At 36.2% G+C, this 18,726-nt stretch overlaps 1 protein-coding gene across 1 annotated transcript; it reads right to left on the bottom strand.

Annotated features, from left to right (window-relative positions):
- Positions 1 to 1,914: 1,914 nt before the first annotated feature.
- On the bottom strand, positions 1,915 to 18,535 carry LOC114422824 (histone-lysine N-methyltransferase ATX1-like). The gene is made up of 25 exons (XM_028389363.1): positions 17,657 to 18,535; positions 17,025 to 17,076; positions 16,858 to 16,932; positions 16,495 to 16,717; positions 15,810 to 15,933; positions 15,572 to 15,676; positions 14,784 to 14,989; positions 13,541 to 13,630; positions 13,335 to 13,432; positions 12,935 to 13,105; positions 12,302 to 12,448; positions 12,039 to 12,086; positions 11,805 to 11,916; positions 11,658 to 11,723; positions 11,518 to 11,579; positions 11,269 to 11,325; positions 10,732 to 10,800; positions 10,402 to 10,597; positions 9,096 to 9,380; positions 8,876 to 8,937; positions 8,710 to 8,787; positions 8,207 to 8,302; positions 6,955 to 7,058; positions 6,656 to 6,798; positions 1,915 to 2,316 (listed from the first exon to the last, which is right to left on the bottom strand). The coding sequence occupies exons 1-24, from the start codon at positions 18,253 to 18,255 to the stop codon at positions 6,657 to 6,659; spliced, it is 3,267 nt and encodes a 1,088-aa protein (XP_028245164.1). The 5' UTR covers positions 18,256 to 18,535; the 3' UTR covers positions 1,915 to 2,316; position 6,656.
- Positions 18,536 to 18,726: the final 191 nt, after the last annotated feature.

Here is an 18,726-nt window from a genome sequence, read left to right on the forward strand (position 1 = left end):
GAACTCACCGCCCTCCTCCACAGTCTCGGCCGCCACTCCCAATCTGAATCCCTCATTTTCAACGCCAGTTCCAAGTTACAGCCATGCCAACGCGACCTCGTTCTTTTCTACGGCAAACTCATCGATTCACACTCCAAGCGAAACTCCCACACCGCCTTCGACGCCGCTTTTGGTTACCTCCATAACCTTGTTCGCACTTCCTCCTCCCTTCACGTGAAACGCATGGCCTACCAGTACATGGTGAGCGGCTTATGTTTAATGGATAGACCCTATGAGGCCGAGGATTTGGTTCTTGGGCTTCAACCTTTGGGCTTCATTGTAAGGGTGTGGGGTATAAGGGTTAGGGTCTGTTAAGCTGTGACTCTGTTTTGTGTTCATTGTTATTTTTGTGTTCATTGTTGTTCTTGTGTTCATAGCTGTTGGTGGGTATAAGGATTAGGGTCGCGAGTGAAATTGGTGAAGGTGGTTGTGGTGTGTGCTGACAACAGTGGGTATGGGGGGTTAGAATGAGTTTTTTTGGTTTTTAATAATATTTAAAATAAATTAAAGATAATTAATTAAGGTTAGGGATTTGTAAGGGATTTGCTTTTAGGGTTTCTTTCAATAAAAAAAATTACCACTGAGGGTTAAAAATTGCAAACTGTTTCACATGCCTATCAGACGTTGACACGTGGCAATCAACGTTACTGCGGTCAACGTCCAATTGAGGCTTTTGGGAACCAACATTACATGATTTTATAAAAAGGGAGACCAAATTTGTGAATTAAATTATCGGGGAACCAAATGCAAAATTGGAGCAAAAGTGGGGAACCAAAAGTACAATTTTGCCAATTTTCTTTGATAGGAGGGCAATGTTCCCATCCAATGTCTAACCTATCACTTTTGGTAATAGAGTTTGATGATACATGACTATGATTTTGGGTACTTGACATTGAACATTATAGGTTTAGTAAGGTAATAGTTGCATCGTACAATTCCTCTCACAAGAACGAGAAATAATATGCTATAAATGGCATGTTACTACAAGAAAGGAAATCACAAATACCTAGCACAATCTCAATGTTACAAAGACTGGTTTTATAATTTACAGGGAATTTACATCCTAACCTAAAAATTATAGTATTTACAGTAATATAATCAAGTCAGTGATGTTTATTGACAAATTCTAACAAAGTATGGCCTAATTGCCAAGAGTTCAGAAACCACAATTTCATTAAACTTATATCTAAAACATCTCAAATCATATGATCAATTCCAGGAGTACATACCTCTCTTGAAGCATTTTTTATAAATCGATCTTGATCTTTCAAGCACACAAGTGCATGCGAACAAGATCTACTGAATCTAGCCTCCACTCTTCAATTAAAAAATCTAGATGGTGTAAAATGCCATCAGAGCATCAATAGAAGCGTGAGTATCATCACGAAATCACAAAAAAAAGGTCTATCATCACGAGTGGTAAATTAACCTTACATCATAGCCTAACAATTACCAATCAAGTCCAAGTCCCATTTATTATAAATAAACATAATTTCTAAACTCATAAGAAACCACATAATATAAGCTTCCAAGAAATATATCAAGGTATTCATTCAACTTATTTTATAAAACCAAGTCTACGAAGGAAACCCAGATCCATTTTTTTTAATATGAATCATTAATCTACTTATTGTTTGTCATTAGACTAAATATGGTTGAATATGATTCATCAATCCCAAAACAAACAATATAATAATAATAAATATATCAGGCACTTTGGTATTGTGATGTTTGGTCCCACTTTTATGACTCAATTGTGTATTGAGTTTCATATAGCCAAAAGTATTGACTTTTTCGTTTGCATAGCATTAACTTCTATTATGACTACTCAAACTAGTTATATATGCACATTTATCATACCCAAACTCCGGAGGCAATGACACAATCAGCAAGTACTTCCATTCGAATTCTCAGGTTCTTTTCATTTTTATGAAGGTTTGATGTTACAACTGTACCTATCCAATGACAAGTTACAATATCTCAGCAAGTTGGTTGAAGTTAAACGGGCCGAAATTGTGGCAATGAATTTCAAATGAAACATTTGCAAAAAGTTTGGTGACATCTTTCCATTCATTATAACCAGAACACCAGTGGAAAAAGCCTTGAGCCGCCAACATATGCCGCTCAGTTGGGGTTATGACGAAACAATGGGAAGAATCAGATGTGCTATGTACAACACTGTCCTTTCAGGGAAATGGTACAATCCATGAGAGAAGTTGTTGGACAAACAATTCATCTTCAGAAGGAACTTACATGCATAATATTACAGTCAAAAATCTGCAAAACAAAAAATCAATAAAAAGGAGAAAAATATGGCTGAATAATGAATTGCAAAAGTAGCAAACTAGTGAATTCGAAAACAAAGCAGAACTAATTTAATCACCAGATTCAATGAAATATGACGTTGACTCTAATAAGAAAAACTTGGAATGCAGAGGAACCTCAGAAATACAACCAAAGACAAAAAGAGATGACCCGCTATGTCAAAACTCAAGACAAAAGAGACACCACAATTAAAGGTTCAAGGGTTGTATACAACATATTTTTTATTAATTTAAAATTTGAAAATTTAGTCTTTTATTATTTATTTATCTTATACAACATACAATGATCCTTCTGCGCAAATTCAAATTTTTTAACTTGACTTCTCATGATTAATGTCAGTTTTTTTACTTAATATATTGTATAACATTGAAAAACAGGTATTTAATTATCATCATTTAGTTCAACTACAGTTAAACCAATAAACTATGAACTAGTTATTGTCTACACCAGTTCAATAATCAATCTTGTTTTTAAAACATCACTGCTGAGTGCTAACATTCGCATGAAATCAGTGTTGTCAAATGGCGGTTATGACGGCGCCATGGCAGTATGGCATGACAGATTTTTGATAAAACGCCACCAAATAGCGGTGGCATTGCAAGTTTCAAATGGCGGCACCATGGTGGCCGTCATAGGTTTAACGGTGGTGGAAGAATGGTGGTTATGGCGGAAGAAACGTTTTTTTTTTTTTAATTTTTCAGAAAGGACAAATTGGGCCGTCTTGGGCTGACCCGACCCAACCCTGGGTTTGGAATCCTAAATGAGACGAGCAACATGACACACACAAGCACCATGCGAGTTCTCTCACCTCGAAGTCACGAGTTCTCCCATTCGCAACAGCGACGGCAAAGGACGGCAACGCGACGGCGACCCGACAGTGACGAGTTCTCTCTTCCGTTTTTTTTTTTTGGTTCTGTTTTTTTTAATTGTTCAGCCCTCTTCTACTATCTACAATGGCTGAACCATCATCTATTCTAAGTTTGACACTCTTCCTTTTTTATTTTTTGGTTCTGTTTTTTTTTAATTGTTCAGCCCTCTTCTACTAATTACAATGGCTGAACCATCATCTAATGTTGCAACAAGGAAAAATAGGATAGACCCTGGTTGGAAGTATTGTCATCCACTTGTGGAAGGGGATACAAACACCATTGTTTGTAATTACTGTGAAAAAATCACCCAGGGAAGAATAACGAGAGCCAAAGAACACTTGATTGGGAAGTCGAGTAACGTTGCATCTTGCAAGAAAACTCCACCAGATGTAGTCGAAGAGCTCAAGGGATATATGGCTAACAAAAAAAGTGGGGCCACTTACAATAGTACTGGTGGTGGTAATATGCCAAATATAAGAGATTTTGAATTTAGTGAACCAATTGGATGTGATGAAAGTGAAGATGAGTTTGAGGACTCTAGCAATGCTACTGCTTTGGCCGCAAAGACAAAGTGTGAGACTAAAAAAGGGCCAATGGACAAGTTTTGTAAAAATCCAAAAATGCAATCAATTGGAGAAAAATGGAAATGTTGAGGCAAAGGAACATAAGAGAGTCAATGGATAAGAATGAAGTCTTGAAGGTGCATCAATATATTGCTCGCTTTGGTACCAAGCTGGTTTGTCATTCAACCTCATTAAATTGAAAAGCTTTGAGAATATGGTTGCAGTCATTGGTCAATATGGGCCACGTTTGCCCATTCCAAGCTATCATGATATCAGAGTTCCACTCCTGCAAAAGGAAGTTGAATACACTGAAAATTTGATGAAAGGCCATAGGGAGCAATGGGTCAAGTAAGGTTGTACTATTATGTCCAATGCATGGACTGATTGGAAACAAAGATGCATCATTAATTTTTTGGTTAACTCTCAAGCTGGTACAATGTTTTTGAAGTCTGTTGATGACTCTGATTTTGTGAAGACAGGTGAAAAGTTTTTTGAGTTGCTTGATGCTATTGTGGAGGAAGTTAGAGAAGAGAACGTTGTTCAAGTTGTAACTGATAATGGGAGCAACTATGTCTTAGCGGGTAAGTTGTTAAAGGACAAAACGAAACATATTTATTGGAATCCTTGTGCAGCCCATTGTATTGATTTGATGCTTGAAGACATTGGAAAGCTTCCCTTGATAAGGAAGACAATTAGAAGGGCAATTAATCCAGTTGGGTTTATCTATGTCCATTCTAGTACCTTAAGCTTGTTGAGAAATTGTACAAACAAGAGGGAATTGGTGAGACATGCTATTACTAGATTTGTCACTTCTTATCTAACCTTAGAATGGTTCCACAAAGAGAAAGTTAATATTAGAAAGATGTTTATTTCTGATGAATGGATCTTAAGCAAGTTATCTAAGGAGCCTAAGGGGAAAGAAGCTGCAAAGGTAGTGCTTATGCCTTCTTTTTGGAATAGTGTGGTTTACACTCTTAAAGTCATGACTCCACTTGTCAAAGTGCTTCGTCTTCTGGATGGTGAAAGGAAATCAGCCATGGGCTATATTTATGAAGCAATGGACAAGGCAAAAGAAACAACTATAAGTCTTTCAACAACAACGAAAGCAAGTACAAAGATATGTTTGCAATTATTGATAAAAGATAGAATTGTCAGCTTCATAGGCCGTTGCATGCAGCTGCCTACTTCTTAAATTCAGAGTTATTTTATGACAACACTGATTTGGAGTTTGATTTTGAGGTCACCAATGGATTGTTTGATAGCATTAAGAAGTTGGTTCCACAATTTGATGTGCAACAGAAAATTCTAACTGAGTTGCATCTTTACAAGATTGGTGCTGAACACTTTGGTTCTTAGTTTGCAATGGCTCAAAGGAAAACCCATTCTCCTAGTAAGAAACTTTTACCAAATGACAAATACTATACTATTTTTTTTTTACGTATTAATGTTACAATTCAGAATTCTAAGTTATGCTCTTGGTATTGTAGCATATTGGGGCAAATGTTTGGGTCACAAACTCCAAATTTGCAAAAGCTAGCTATTAAAATTTTGAGTTTGACTTGCAGTGCTTCAGGATATGAAAGAAATTGGAGTGTATTTGAGCAAGTAATTGTGACAAAACTCTAGCTATGCTTTTTATTTAATTTTGATGGTCAAGTTATATTTGGAGTGTATTTGAGATTGAGATCAATATTTATTTGTTATGTTGTAGATTCATTCCAAAAAAAGAAATAGGCTTGAGCACAAGAAGTTGCATGATTTGGTGTTTGTCAAATACAACCAACAATTGAAGCAAAGATATAATGCAAGAGATGAAATTGATCCAATTTCTCTTAATGATTTTGATGTGTGAAATGAATGGCTCGTGGGAAAGATGGATGAAGATGATGATAATGATGCTGGAAATGATTTGGTATTTGAAGATGATGATGCACTAAATTGGGCAACTGTGTATGAGGCTTCGGGGGTTGGAGAGCGTAGGATGTATACTAGGCGAAAAAAAAGGGAAAAAAGCAACCAACAAGTGCTGGTATTACTCCTACTGCTGCTGCTGCCCACACATCTAAAAAACAGGCAATGGTTGTTGGATCTTCATCAAGGAAGCAAAAAACAATTCAAGAAAATGATGAGGATCTAGTGTTTGAGGATATTGAACTTATCTGAAGAAGAAAAAATCATGGTTAATTTTGAGGCGTCTGATGGAGAAGAGGGAGAGGGAAATGCTCCACTACCTTATGATAACAATGAAGAGGATTATGTTGGGATTGGAGAAGATGATTAGAGCCTCAACCTTTACTTTGCACTTTGCATTATGCTTTTATCATTTTGCTATTTTGAACTCTTGAATGAGTTTATTTGGTGTTGGTTATTGTGTGAACTCATGAAACTTTTTTAATTTATTTGAATGCAATCCATTGTTTTTTAAATTTTTTATTTAGATTTATTTTTTATCTATTGTTTTGTTAATATATATATATATATACACACATATATATATTTGTCCACCATGACGTCTGTCATTTGCCGCTACGCCATCCGTCATATTTTTATGGCGGATTTTTGACTTTCCGCCATGTACCGCCATCCGCCATTAACAACATTGCATGAAATACAAGAAACAATGCAACCTTAATAACATATCCCATCTATATTAAAATTAAAAACAATAGGAAACAAAACCCTGCCACCTACAAATCATGTATGGTGTAACCATGCACAAGCATGAGCAAATTACTCCAAAGAGCTAATGCGAAGCAAACATGTTCAGCCCACCCGAATAGTCCATGTCAATAAAAGTGGTGCTTTAAAAGTTTAATATAGACCAAAGGTGACAGACAAAAAAAGATCACGGTTGCTTACCTCATTCTCCTCTCCAATCTATTAATTCGCTTCGTGGTGCATATAGGGTAGCAGCTCGTTCTTCTGCCTCAGTATCATTTACTATACCTCGGCACTTTGGGAAGCCACAGTAACAAGGAAGTCGTTCATCAATTGAGAAAAATCTGTCACATAAATTAAATAAAGTTAGCACAATATTAAATTAAAAAGAAATACAATATTTGCTAAGTGTAGTCTACACACTACTAAAACCAATACAAAAGTGAGTTTTGTATGTTTTTTTGTGCACGTATCAATACTCATCTGGAGAAGGGGGAAACCTGTAATCATATGTAAGCTCTTCCCACTGTTTAATGTCCCTCTTCGCAAATATTATAATATGTTCATCGCCATTAACGCTTATAACTCTGGAATAGCAATTTGGCTGCACTCGAACAAAAATTATAAGCAATTATTTTTTTCTTAAGCAACCAAAATAAGGCTGAATGAATTCTTCAGTAAATAAACAAGTTGAATTGCAGTATTTCCAAACTAATGTCAAATTCAAAAGCATAGTAGTCAATTCCATATAGCGGCGCAGAGCAGCCGTATAGAAGGTAGCAAGACGACTTGTATTTTGAAGTCAAGGTATGCATTACATAAATTATGCCACGCACATATATTTGTTGGGAAAAAAAGTTAATCAATGGGATGTTCATACCCAATTAGAATAAAAATAAATTGAAGGGTAGAGCTTAGAAGAACTGGAGAGCACAGAACAAAACACAAAAGGCCTAATTCACAAACTTTGAGAGGAGAAACAATAGAGGATAAAACAGAGCAATATTGAACAAGTCAGGAGTCAGCCAGAAGTGGCTGGAAAATGCTGTGTGATGTCAGAACTCTAGCCAGAGAAAGTTGGGTCTTCTGCAGAGAGAAGGTCTGAAGTTCCTTACTGAACGGGCAGGGCAAGCAAGGATGAGAGTAGGGTTTCAGATCAGATTAAATGAAAATTGGGACAAAATTACAAAATTGTCTAGCACCAAACGACACCGTTCGATGGCCAGAAGACTGAGAAGAGGGACTTTCACTAGTGGGAAGAAAAATTGCCAAGATGGCCACAATTTCACACAAAAACAGCCACAAGTTGCAAACCTACACAAAACTGATCCGCAACAAGCTATACAGAAACGGAAGAGGGTCACAACGAGACACTGCTAGAGCAGCGTGATCATGCAAAATTGACTACTGTGGACTACTTTCATGTGGCGGGGCAACTATGTATAGTTAAGGCCTTATAGGTCTTACCAAACTGTTCCATAATGCAATCCATCTTATCAAAAGTCATTTAACAATGCTATAAATTTGTCAATACAATATAACAGGGCTTAAGTATTCTCAAGCATACAATCCGCCAATATTAAAAATTAGAAATCCTCCAGGCTCCAGTCTTCAAATAATAAGCTAAAAATGTGCATTAAAACACTATCAAGTGAATATCATACATCAAACTAAGGCTAATTGAAATGGAAATGTTTAACAAGAAATAAATGAATTCATAGAAAATGTAAATTTAAGTGTGAAAGGACATACTGCACAAGAATGATTAATTAAATGAGCAATGCTTCCTGCTCTAGTAGCATCAATGACTCGTTCATCATCGATACGAAACATATATGTTCCAGCACCCTGCATCAGGGAAAGAGACACAAGTTACTTCATCTTTCCTAAGCACCTACATAACATTCCAGAAATATCTTGTTCATAACAGAAGGTGTAATAGTTGAAGCATTCTTGTTCATGGTGACGATCAAATGTTCCATGATATATTGTCTCTTTTAGTTGAAGATTTTCCAACAGTAACATTTATTAACTTGAAATTAATATAAGCTAATATTGAAAATACAAGCACCCCTTGGGAATGAGAAAATAGAGAGAGAGAGAGAGAGAGGGAGAGAAATAAAAATAAAAAAGGCCAGCTGAAAAGAATCTAAGAATACCATTAAACTTTACTAGCTGATTTAAGCCACGTCATTTTCAAACAAATTAGCGGCAGACAACTATACAAGCACATTTGATAATTCAGAAACACTTACCACCAACGAATTGTATATGAAGTGCTCTCTCCGGTCAGCTATAGGTGGTCTAACAAGTTCCCCAGTGTATTCAATCACCTGAATAAATAAAATCAATACACTCATCCTTAAAAGTTGAAATGCTCTCTCAAGGGAAGCTAATTCAAATGGAAAATATTCACTTTACCATGTCTCCACCTTTATATGGATGCTTTGCAAAGATGCCAAATCCATGAATTCTTGATTTCCCTTTAAAAATATCAAATATTTAATGGTAAGACAGGATAACTCCATAGTTAAATCTCAAATTACAACCTTATTCAGTAATAGTCAACTTTCCAACAAAAAAATCACAATTGCCCATTCCCCCACCATTTTCAAAAAATATTAAGCAGAATTTTTCCTACCAAATGCCAGCCGTTTCCGAAAGGTTTCCCTCATGTACGTATATTTTTCAGAGATAGAAAGTATGCTGTTTGATGTGTCAATCCGAGAGGTTCTCAGCCTTTGTTGGCTACAAAAGAATTTAGAGCAGACTCCTCTGCCAGAAGGCTCTAGGTTGTTTAATGAACCATGCTGGCAGTATCCACCTACTAAGTAAGGTTGATTCTCCACAAACAAACGTTTCAACGATGCAGCTGCAAGTGCTTCAGGTTCTTTTCGACCTCTCCTGCCAAAGTAATCATATGGCTCTGCCCAAGAATATAGCCAGTCCTTATTTAATAAATTTATCTTTAAAATATAAGTTGTGTAATTTATAAGTTAAGAGGACCAAATAGAGATAATAAGAAGTGCATATCCTTGACCAATAAGAGAGCTAGAATGCAGAGATGAGAAACTCCAGCAAAATCTTTTCCATGAAAGATATAAAAAGTGCAAAACTCATCAAAGTGAAAAAGTGACTTGTCTTACGTACCCATTACCCAATCCAAGCAACATAAAATAGTGGTCCACATACTTCAATCTTATTTATGTATCTTCATGGCCTCTAGTTGAGCCTTGGAAGTATTAATGCAAAAACCATCCGTAACCAAATGATATAATTCACACCTAAAATAACCAACCCAAACACAGCATAACAAGCTGGACAACTAAGAAATCGAGCAAGAGATAAAAGAGCATCCTTTGTACCAGTGCAAAATAACCCATTTTCTGAACCAAAATGACAGATTGAGGTTGCCTGTATGTATTCATTGGCTGATATTGCCAGATACTATAAATGGGTGGCTTGGCATTGATCTTTGAAAAAAAAAACACCACTCGGGACATTTTTACACATCAGCTCAGCTACTCTGCCACCCAGCTCCTAGCACACTACTATTTCCCTTTCCAGATGGCACTAAAAACACTGTTTAATAAGAAGACAATTGTAGACCCAATCAAATCAAAAGAAAATCAATTTCAAGCAATGCGATTTGACTAGCCTTGCCATTAGTCCAGTATGAATCGAAGTATGTTATTTGCAACTCAATTCAATTTATGTTAAATAAGGAATAACTGGAACTGAGCCAAAGATTGTATGCTCCAAAATGTTGAACATGAACAAGAATTTATATAAAATAGCAACGTAACAAGAGAATGGATTAAGAGACAGAGCAACAGCAAATGGTCACCAAACATAATTTCCATTTTTTCTTGGTTGCTGGAAGTTAAGCAAGCAAACAATATGAAAGTGACGATGTGTTTTAGTAAAACAAGTGTCCAATATCATACCACTTCGAGCACAACCAGACGGATTAGGCGGTGGTTCATAGTCTGAACATAGACCAGAAACTCGGACTATACGATCATCAGCAACAGAATGTTCATTAGATGGTTGCCTATGTTTCTTGCAGAAAGAAAGTAAGCGTATGCACTGATCTTCATCATCATCAACAGAAAGTAGATACAGCCTGTCCTCATTCTCAAGCTATACATCATAAAATTCTAAAAATAAATAAATGAAAAAAAAATACTTTTTGGGCTAAAAATTGTATCAATTAAAACAAAATAACTTAAAAAAAAACATGTATTGAAAAAAGGAAGAGGGGAAAGGAGAAATACCTCAACACAGAGACCAGCAGCACGTGCACAGAGTGGATGATATGCTACTCGACAAGAATTATTTGAACACTAAAGAATTGACATAAGAAAAAAAATCACTTCATATAACAAATACTAGACAATCCCCATGAATTATGTGTTATACATGCATACAAAATACATAAACACACACACATGGTGCACATCAAGTAAGAGTAAGAAGCTAATATTGACCCATACAATCAAGCATTGATGTTCAAGATTGGTTTTACTTAATTATAATCTTGACCATTCTTGTGCATTTGTATGGTTAAGCGTAGCTCCCCTCAAGGTCACACCTGATGCTCCCAACATACACACACATGAAATCTTTTCAAAAAATGACAGTGAAATTCATGCATGTTTTGATTGTCACTTTAGACACAAGGTTGTTGTTTGATCATTTGATGTGGATTAGGCAACAGAGATTTGGTGCTCCAGCTGTCAAGAATTACCTGCCTATTGACCAAGAAAAGACCAACTTAAACTACTATTTAATTTAAAACTCAGATGACTTACTTGGATACAGGCACCATAAGACACACCACATATGCTGCATAACAACCTCCAGCGGTCCTGTTCAGATACAGAATTAAAAGGAAAGCAAACAGAATTACAGCGGTACTGATTTTGAACTAATGACGAAATCATTGACACGAGCAATTTGGTAAAAAATGAAAAACTAACAAAAATGTTCATAGCCAAAAAACTTAGAAACACAAAAGCAAAACTCAAGTAAATAAAGAGTAATAAGTAATGAAAGCCTACCTTACTGATTCTACTCATACCATCAATAGGCTCCATTCTCTTGACATCAGCTAAGCAAGTTTCTGGCAAAAAATTTAACACTTAGTAAGCATAACCAAACTAGGAGAAAAAAGAGTAAATAAAGGCGTACACAAACAAACCAGGTATCCACATGGCACAAGCCAAATGAGCCCACCGGCCATCTGTAGTAGGCTTCATTGCACCACCTAGAAGAAACTCCATTAAATACCCAAAGACATATAATTCTAACTTTAACACAGCATAAATATTAAAAGATTTCAGCATACCTATCAGTGGACATAAGCAGCAAGGTGGAGGAGGGGCACCCGAACGACATAAGTTGCATAACCATAGCACCCCATTAACAGGTTCCAGTTCCCCATAGCATCTAGCATGGACCTAAGTGAACATTATAATTCACGGTTCAATATCAATAAATGGATAAAGTAGTAGAGCTTTAATGATTCATTAAGCAGTATCACATTGTGGGGGATTGCATAAATTTTTTACAGAAGCCATACCATCATTCTGCATTTGTCACACTGCAGAAACAGATTGTTCTCATACTCCTACAACATAAATAACTCACGTTTAGCAAGCAAAACATGGATTAAAATTATAAGCAAACAAGCAAGAAAGGTAACAACATTTCTATTTCCTTAGAATGAATTTAAACCACAGGAGAAGGTAGAAATAAGAAATATAAACTGCACCAAAAGAGCAAGCAAGTGTATAAAACAAGCAGGGGCTCTAGGGGATTGAAGAGGAAAACAAAACTCTGTACCTCATCCATGTGGCACACATTGCACTTATCGAGGTCAAACCAGTTAATATGAACTTGCCTATAACCAAGAGGCAAGTTATTATTACATCTTCTGGAACCTAACTTGCAAATTGAGTTCTTTGAAGAGATTTTGGATTTAGACAATCCCTGAAAATAACAACATTTCTTTCAGTTAAAATTAAGCACCAGGTACACAACTTGAAAAGTACATGTATTATAGCAAAAACACTTGGTTGGCTCAAGATTACAGCATAAGAGAGAGAGAGAGAGAGATGAAGCTAAGCAATGATCATATGCAGCCAATAACAAGCAAAAAAGATGCAGAATAGTAAAGAGAAGGGAAGCACATGAGTAGAATGGCAATGCCTGCAAAAGTGTCAACTTGGTACGACAATAACCAAGCCTTATCCTACTTGATGTGATCAGCTAATATTAACTGATAGACACCATTGATCTATATAGCTGAGCAAAAAAAAAAAAAAGCCATTGATCTATATAAAAAACCAAACAATCTTAGCTCACTATGTCTTCCTTCTGTGGAATAAATTAAAACTTTTTCAGGTTAATTCCACTAGTTTCCAAATTATTGACTTATGTTCCAGATCTAAACAAAGAATTAATAAAAGAACATACCTGTATAAGTTTAAGTACTTTAGGATTGGAGAAACCAAACATATCAGACCCAGATTCGTAGCCCTTTTCTTCCCCACCTTCAGCAACAGTACCTTCAGAAGCATCCTTTTCCATTTTCTTTATCTTTTCGTATACCTCATTCCAGGAAGCAGATGGTGTATAACCATTGAACTGCAACCAAACATTGATAACTTGTCATTGGTGGGACTGTTGGGAGTTATAAGGTTGGCTTAGTGGTTGTTGGGAAGGGGGCTTTAAGGGAAAGGGGGGGGTCTGACAAAAAATAATATAGTAGCATAAAATTTAGATAATTCAATATCAAATTATCAGAGAAACAAATGTCTACTGGCGCAAAATCATTTCTTATAAAAAAATAAAAAGTCGTATAGTAAAAACCAACCTGCTCACCACCTTCAACTGTCACTCTAAACAGAGGACGAAGTTTGGATTCTGGATCTCTCAACACCTCCATCTTATAAGGAGCAGAAACTTTAGGGTCTAAACAACAACAAAAAACAGAATTACAAGAATTAAGAATATGACATGTATATCAATAAAAAGAATATGATATGTCAACACCCCAAACAACAACAATAAATGTTTCACCTGTAACTGAAGTAAACTTCCTCACTGCTGTGTACCCTTCAGGCCAGATGAATCTTCCATCCCTGAAAGCAGAATCTTTAACTATTTTTCCTGAAAAAAAAGGAAGTTTAGCATCCCTATGATTACATTGGCCATTTGGTGACAGCCAAAATGCCAATAACCTCGAAGTAACACAACACGGGAGAGAGCAAGAAAGAAGTCACCCTCTTTCCCAATATATAATTAATAAAATATGCATGCAACAAATCCAGAGACTATTTTTCAGCCATTGCATTTATTAGGAAACAAGGTCAATTTTGGTTGAAAATGCAGTATACTATACAGTACAATTTGTTCACTCTTGAATACAAGAATATTAAAGAATTTAAATTTGATCCAATGTCAGTGTAAAAGTCTGTACACTATCGTTAAGCAAGAAGGTGTCATACCATTGGAGTTGCTAAAACATTTCACTATTAAAAACAAATTAACAGTTTTATATACATGGCATCACAAGGTTGATTGTTAGATTCAAATTGTCTTGCAATGCAAATCAATGAATCAAAATTATATCCAGGTATCAAAAGGCTTCTCAAAATTCAAGTCTTTTGTTTGGACACTGGTACTTAACCCTGTTTAGCATAAAATGCCTTGTGGCAGATTCATGAGCCTCCTTGTATTTGTGCTAGTGACTCAGTGCAGAGGTTTCTCTGCAAGGATAAGTTTTGTCATATTATCAGGCAGTTTTTAATAGTTTGGAGCAGCATTTTGTGTATGAGTGTATCTGGTTGGAGTAGAATGCTTGCATCTAAGTGTGTCTCTTTGCCCCAAAATATGTTATGAAATAAGAATATAGGATTTTATTTACTATTTCTCTTTGGCAGTCAAATCATGGCTATTTTTGACATGCAAAAAGATAATGACAAGAATCACTGCATCCTTGAGATTTTGCCTCTTCTATATGTATAAGACAAAAGCCAATGTTTGATTTCAATGAAACTCCTCATAACCATTATTTGCTATCCACTACTAACTAAAATAACAAAGTATTTATGTAGCCAAGGAAGCCTTTCCAAAAACCCAATCTATCCTATGAAAAGAATAATACATAAGTTTTGATGTTTATCTTGGAAATCAACAAGGGAAATCAGAAAACATAGCTATGTTGCAAGATTAATAAAATAAAGATCTAATCAGGTAAAAAAAAAAGGGTTAACATGAAGTTCTTGTGAACAAAAAAATAATGGTAATGAAGAAAAATTACCAAGGCTTAGAATTTGGAGGTCTCCAACTTCATATGGAAAATTTTCAACGGTTTCCAGAGCCATCAAAGTCCCCTTGCCATTTAAACAATCATCACCTGAATATGAGCATCCTCCATCCTCTCCACTTACGTTGTTACAGCCATCAGCTGTACATCTTTTCTGCAACTCTAGCATCTCCAATGGAAGCTTCTGTTCACTTAAATATCTGTTTGAGTGAAATAATTGCAAAACCAACAAATTTGAGCAACCATTTGAAAATTCTTCCATTTTGAGTATCAATGCAGAGAGAGATTTCAAAATGCAACATTACAGAGAATGAGGGCTTAGTTCGTTAATTTAATTATGCAGACTAAGCAGGGCACACAATGCCTTAAGAATTACCCACAGCAACTAAAGTACACATATGATATAGTGCATTTGAATGAATCTAATATCACAGGTCAACCAAAAACTGAAAACATCAAGTCATTAACCAAACTACTTAAATATTAGACAACTTGAAAAAAATTAAAGCCATTGTAAGGTGATAAGAAAGGAAAAGAAGATTATCAAACTTGCTTCCTCAGTTTAATATAACTTTATTCATAGTCCACAATGCAATTTTGTATAGTAGCCACTCTAGCATATTAGACAAACTACAAGAAGCTGAAAAAGAAAACATGCAAATTAGCACAAAATTTGTCCAAAAAATTGCAATAGCAACATTTTAAGGTTCACAGCATTTAATGTTCTATGTAACAAATATAATAACAGATGGAGAGAAAAGAAAAGGCATGATTAACATTACCTTTTAGCCTCTTCTAAACCTTCAATAAAACTATGTTTCTTGCATTTTGAGTGTAGATCAGTAAGAAGTCCACTGAGAAATGATTTCACCTGTTGCAGTCTAACCCTGGAAAACAGGAAGAATATACAACAGAGAAGTGCATCTTAAAAAGGAGGAAAGAATCTTACAGTATAAAGAAAACAATCTCCCACTAAACATCCAAACCAATATTTTTCTTAATTTTCACAGAATATCAAACCTTGCAAAGTCATGGGTGCCAAAAAATTGGACAGGAACTGAGCTTCCTCCCAAAAACATCTTTAAACCCTTACAGTTGCTAGCAAGTGATTCATCCAGAACAACAGCTGGCCACATTGCATGGCCTGCAAAATAAGCAAAATAATAAAAAGACACAAGCATTATAGATGTTACAAAATTAACAAGGTCTAATAGTAACCGGAAATGCAAGTAATAAAGAAATAAGGTAATTTGAAGTAGACATAGTGTGATCTCCTGAAAATAGAGTTTACAGGAAGGAAGTAAAACAATGGTAAGGTTAAAATTTCTTATATTCTGCTTTGTTCTATGTTGTGCGAGTTTTGTTTTGACATTAAGGAGGATACACTGCATACCAGCCTCCTTAAGTATGATACGAGATATAACTTAATAATTTACTATATTAAGTTCAACTTTAATACTTGAATTTGAGAACCATGGGATAGAATGCATACCAGTCTACTTCAGTATGATACCAGATATAAGTTAATATTTACCATACTAGTTTTAAAATGCATACATATGAAATGAATGCAACAAAAATAATAATGGAAGTTATTTAAAGACATGGTCCACTAAAATTCTAAAAAATAGGACATCAATTCAAATAAAGGTTTCTGCATGCAACCATTTGCAAATGGAACAGCAGAACAAGATTGAGCACAAACCTGTTAGCTTGGCCCATATGATATCCCCAGGCTCGAAGTCTTGACAATCATCCAAACTTGCAGCCAATGCAAGCATCTCTTCAACATTATAATCAGAGACATTATTGTCACGAACTTTGGCAAAATTCAATTTTAAATGTTTCAGCTCATCGCAGGAAACATGGAATCTTATATTTTCATTTGCAATAATTAAATTTTCCTCATCACCATCGTCGTACTTGACCTGCATATAGTTATTAATGAAAGGATGAAAATTCAAACATGTTCAATATTGTCAAATACACATAGATCAAAGATGCACCAATTTATTTTGCTCAAAGTGATTCATATTAGAGTGATAATTTAGATCATTAAGGGCCATACATGATGTATCTTAGTTTCCTTATCATAACTTCTGACGTAGCCAATGTATGCTTTTAAATCCATGGGCCAGTAAACCTGCAGAAAACAATTTCCAACATTGAAAAACTGTAATTGCATGAACAAACTCAGTGGAATGAACATACAGCACAAACGTTATAAAACATAACCTTGCATCGTAATCCAACAAATGCCTCGGGATCAGCATTATCAAAACTCAACCTGCAGCAAGTGCAATTAAAAACCATGTAACTCCTATCACACAGAAATCACAACCCTATCCACAGAACTAAACATTTTCTTTTCCCCCTACATATCAACCAAATCACAAACTCTAATTCCTTCAGTCCAAACAAACACTACATTTCAAAAGAAACAATAAACACTTAAATAAAAGCCGATACTCCGAATCTGAATTTTCCATTTTGGCTAGTGAGATACTGAGATCTAACAACTTAAGATTTTTCATTTTTCCCCTCTCTACCACAAAACACGAAGCAAAACTCAAATTCACGGAGCTTCTATTGTAAAATCCACAAACAATAAATACGTTTTTCGAAACCCACAAAATTCCAAAGCGAACCCACAAATCTCCCTCCCTACCACAAAACACGAAGCAGAAATTCAAGCAAAGCTGAAACTCACGGAGCTTATGCTTCTAAAGTCCAAACAAGCAATACTTTTTCTCAAAACCCACAAAATTCCAAAGCAGACCCACAATCCCCAATTTCTACAAGCCCAACACTTTCTCCCAAAGCACCATACAGATAGTAAAAAAAAGAAGAAGAAGAAGAAGAATTACCCGACCCATTTCTTCACATTGCGAGATTCGGGCAACACTTTGGGCAAATTCTCCAAGGAACCATACTTAGCATTCCCAGCAGCACCAGAATTCCCAAATTGATTTCTACATTCCCTCAATCTGGGCCCGTCAACATCCCCAATCGCAGTATTCAAATCCACACCCAACCTCTCCAACTCGGTGCTCCCAATTTTCCTCTTCTTGAGCAACCTCTTCTCGCTCTCGTCGTTCTCCGTCGTCGCAGCGGCAGGGGAATGCCTCTTGCGCCGGCGCGAGTAGACGAAGAGGAGAGGGGGCTTGGGAGGAAGGGCCAGGGACGAAGAAGAAGACGAGGTCGTTTTCTTGTGTTCGTGGTTGTTGTAATGATTATTATTATTATTATTATTATTATGCGTTAGGGTGAGTTTGCGAGCTTTGATTTTCTTCGACATGACGTTGGAGGAGCCGCTGGCGGTGACGCGGCAGGGTGAGGTGGCGGAGTAGAGGTGGTCGAGGGGGAGGTAGCGGATGGGAGTGCCGCGCGTGGTGTGCACGTCGATGGTCGCGTCTTCGTCGCCGCCGCGGCCACCGCCGCTACCTTCTTGGAACGCTGCTGCCATGTGTGAGAAATGAGAATAGCGGAATCGAAAGAGGAATATGAAAATGTTATGTTAGGGTTTTCGAGAGAGAATTAGAAAGGAAAAGGGTGGTGATGGTGTGATGTGTGTTTGGTTTGGAGGGAGAGGGTTATTCGCCCAAATAATTTTTGTTTCCCGCCGTGTGGAGATACACTCTCACTCCTCTCACTCTCTCCTTCTTGTTCAAAGTGAAAGAAGAGAAAAGAGGTGCAGCACTTGTGTTGTTGTCCGCGCGCACACACACACACACAAAAGGCAATAAAGAAAAGGAATCTATCATCAGTGTTAGATTACGATATATCTCGTACTACCAAAGAGAATTACAAGACCCTCGTCATCATCGTTTGAACACCCGTTTCGTTTTGTTTTGTTGTTAATTGAATTTTTTTTATGTGAATTCTATTCAATCTATTGATTCAATTGACAAATAGCACTCGAACACGTTTTGTCTAT

The sequence above is a fragment of the Glycine soja genome, chromosome 8, assembly GCF_004193775.1.
Source record: "Glycine soja cultivar W05 chromosome 8, ASM419377v2, whole genome shotgun sequence".
Lineage (NCBI taxonomy): Eukaryota > Viridiplantae > Streptophyta > Magnoliopsida > Fabales > Fabaceae > Glycine > Glycine soja.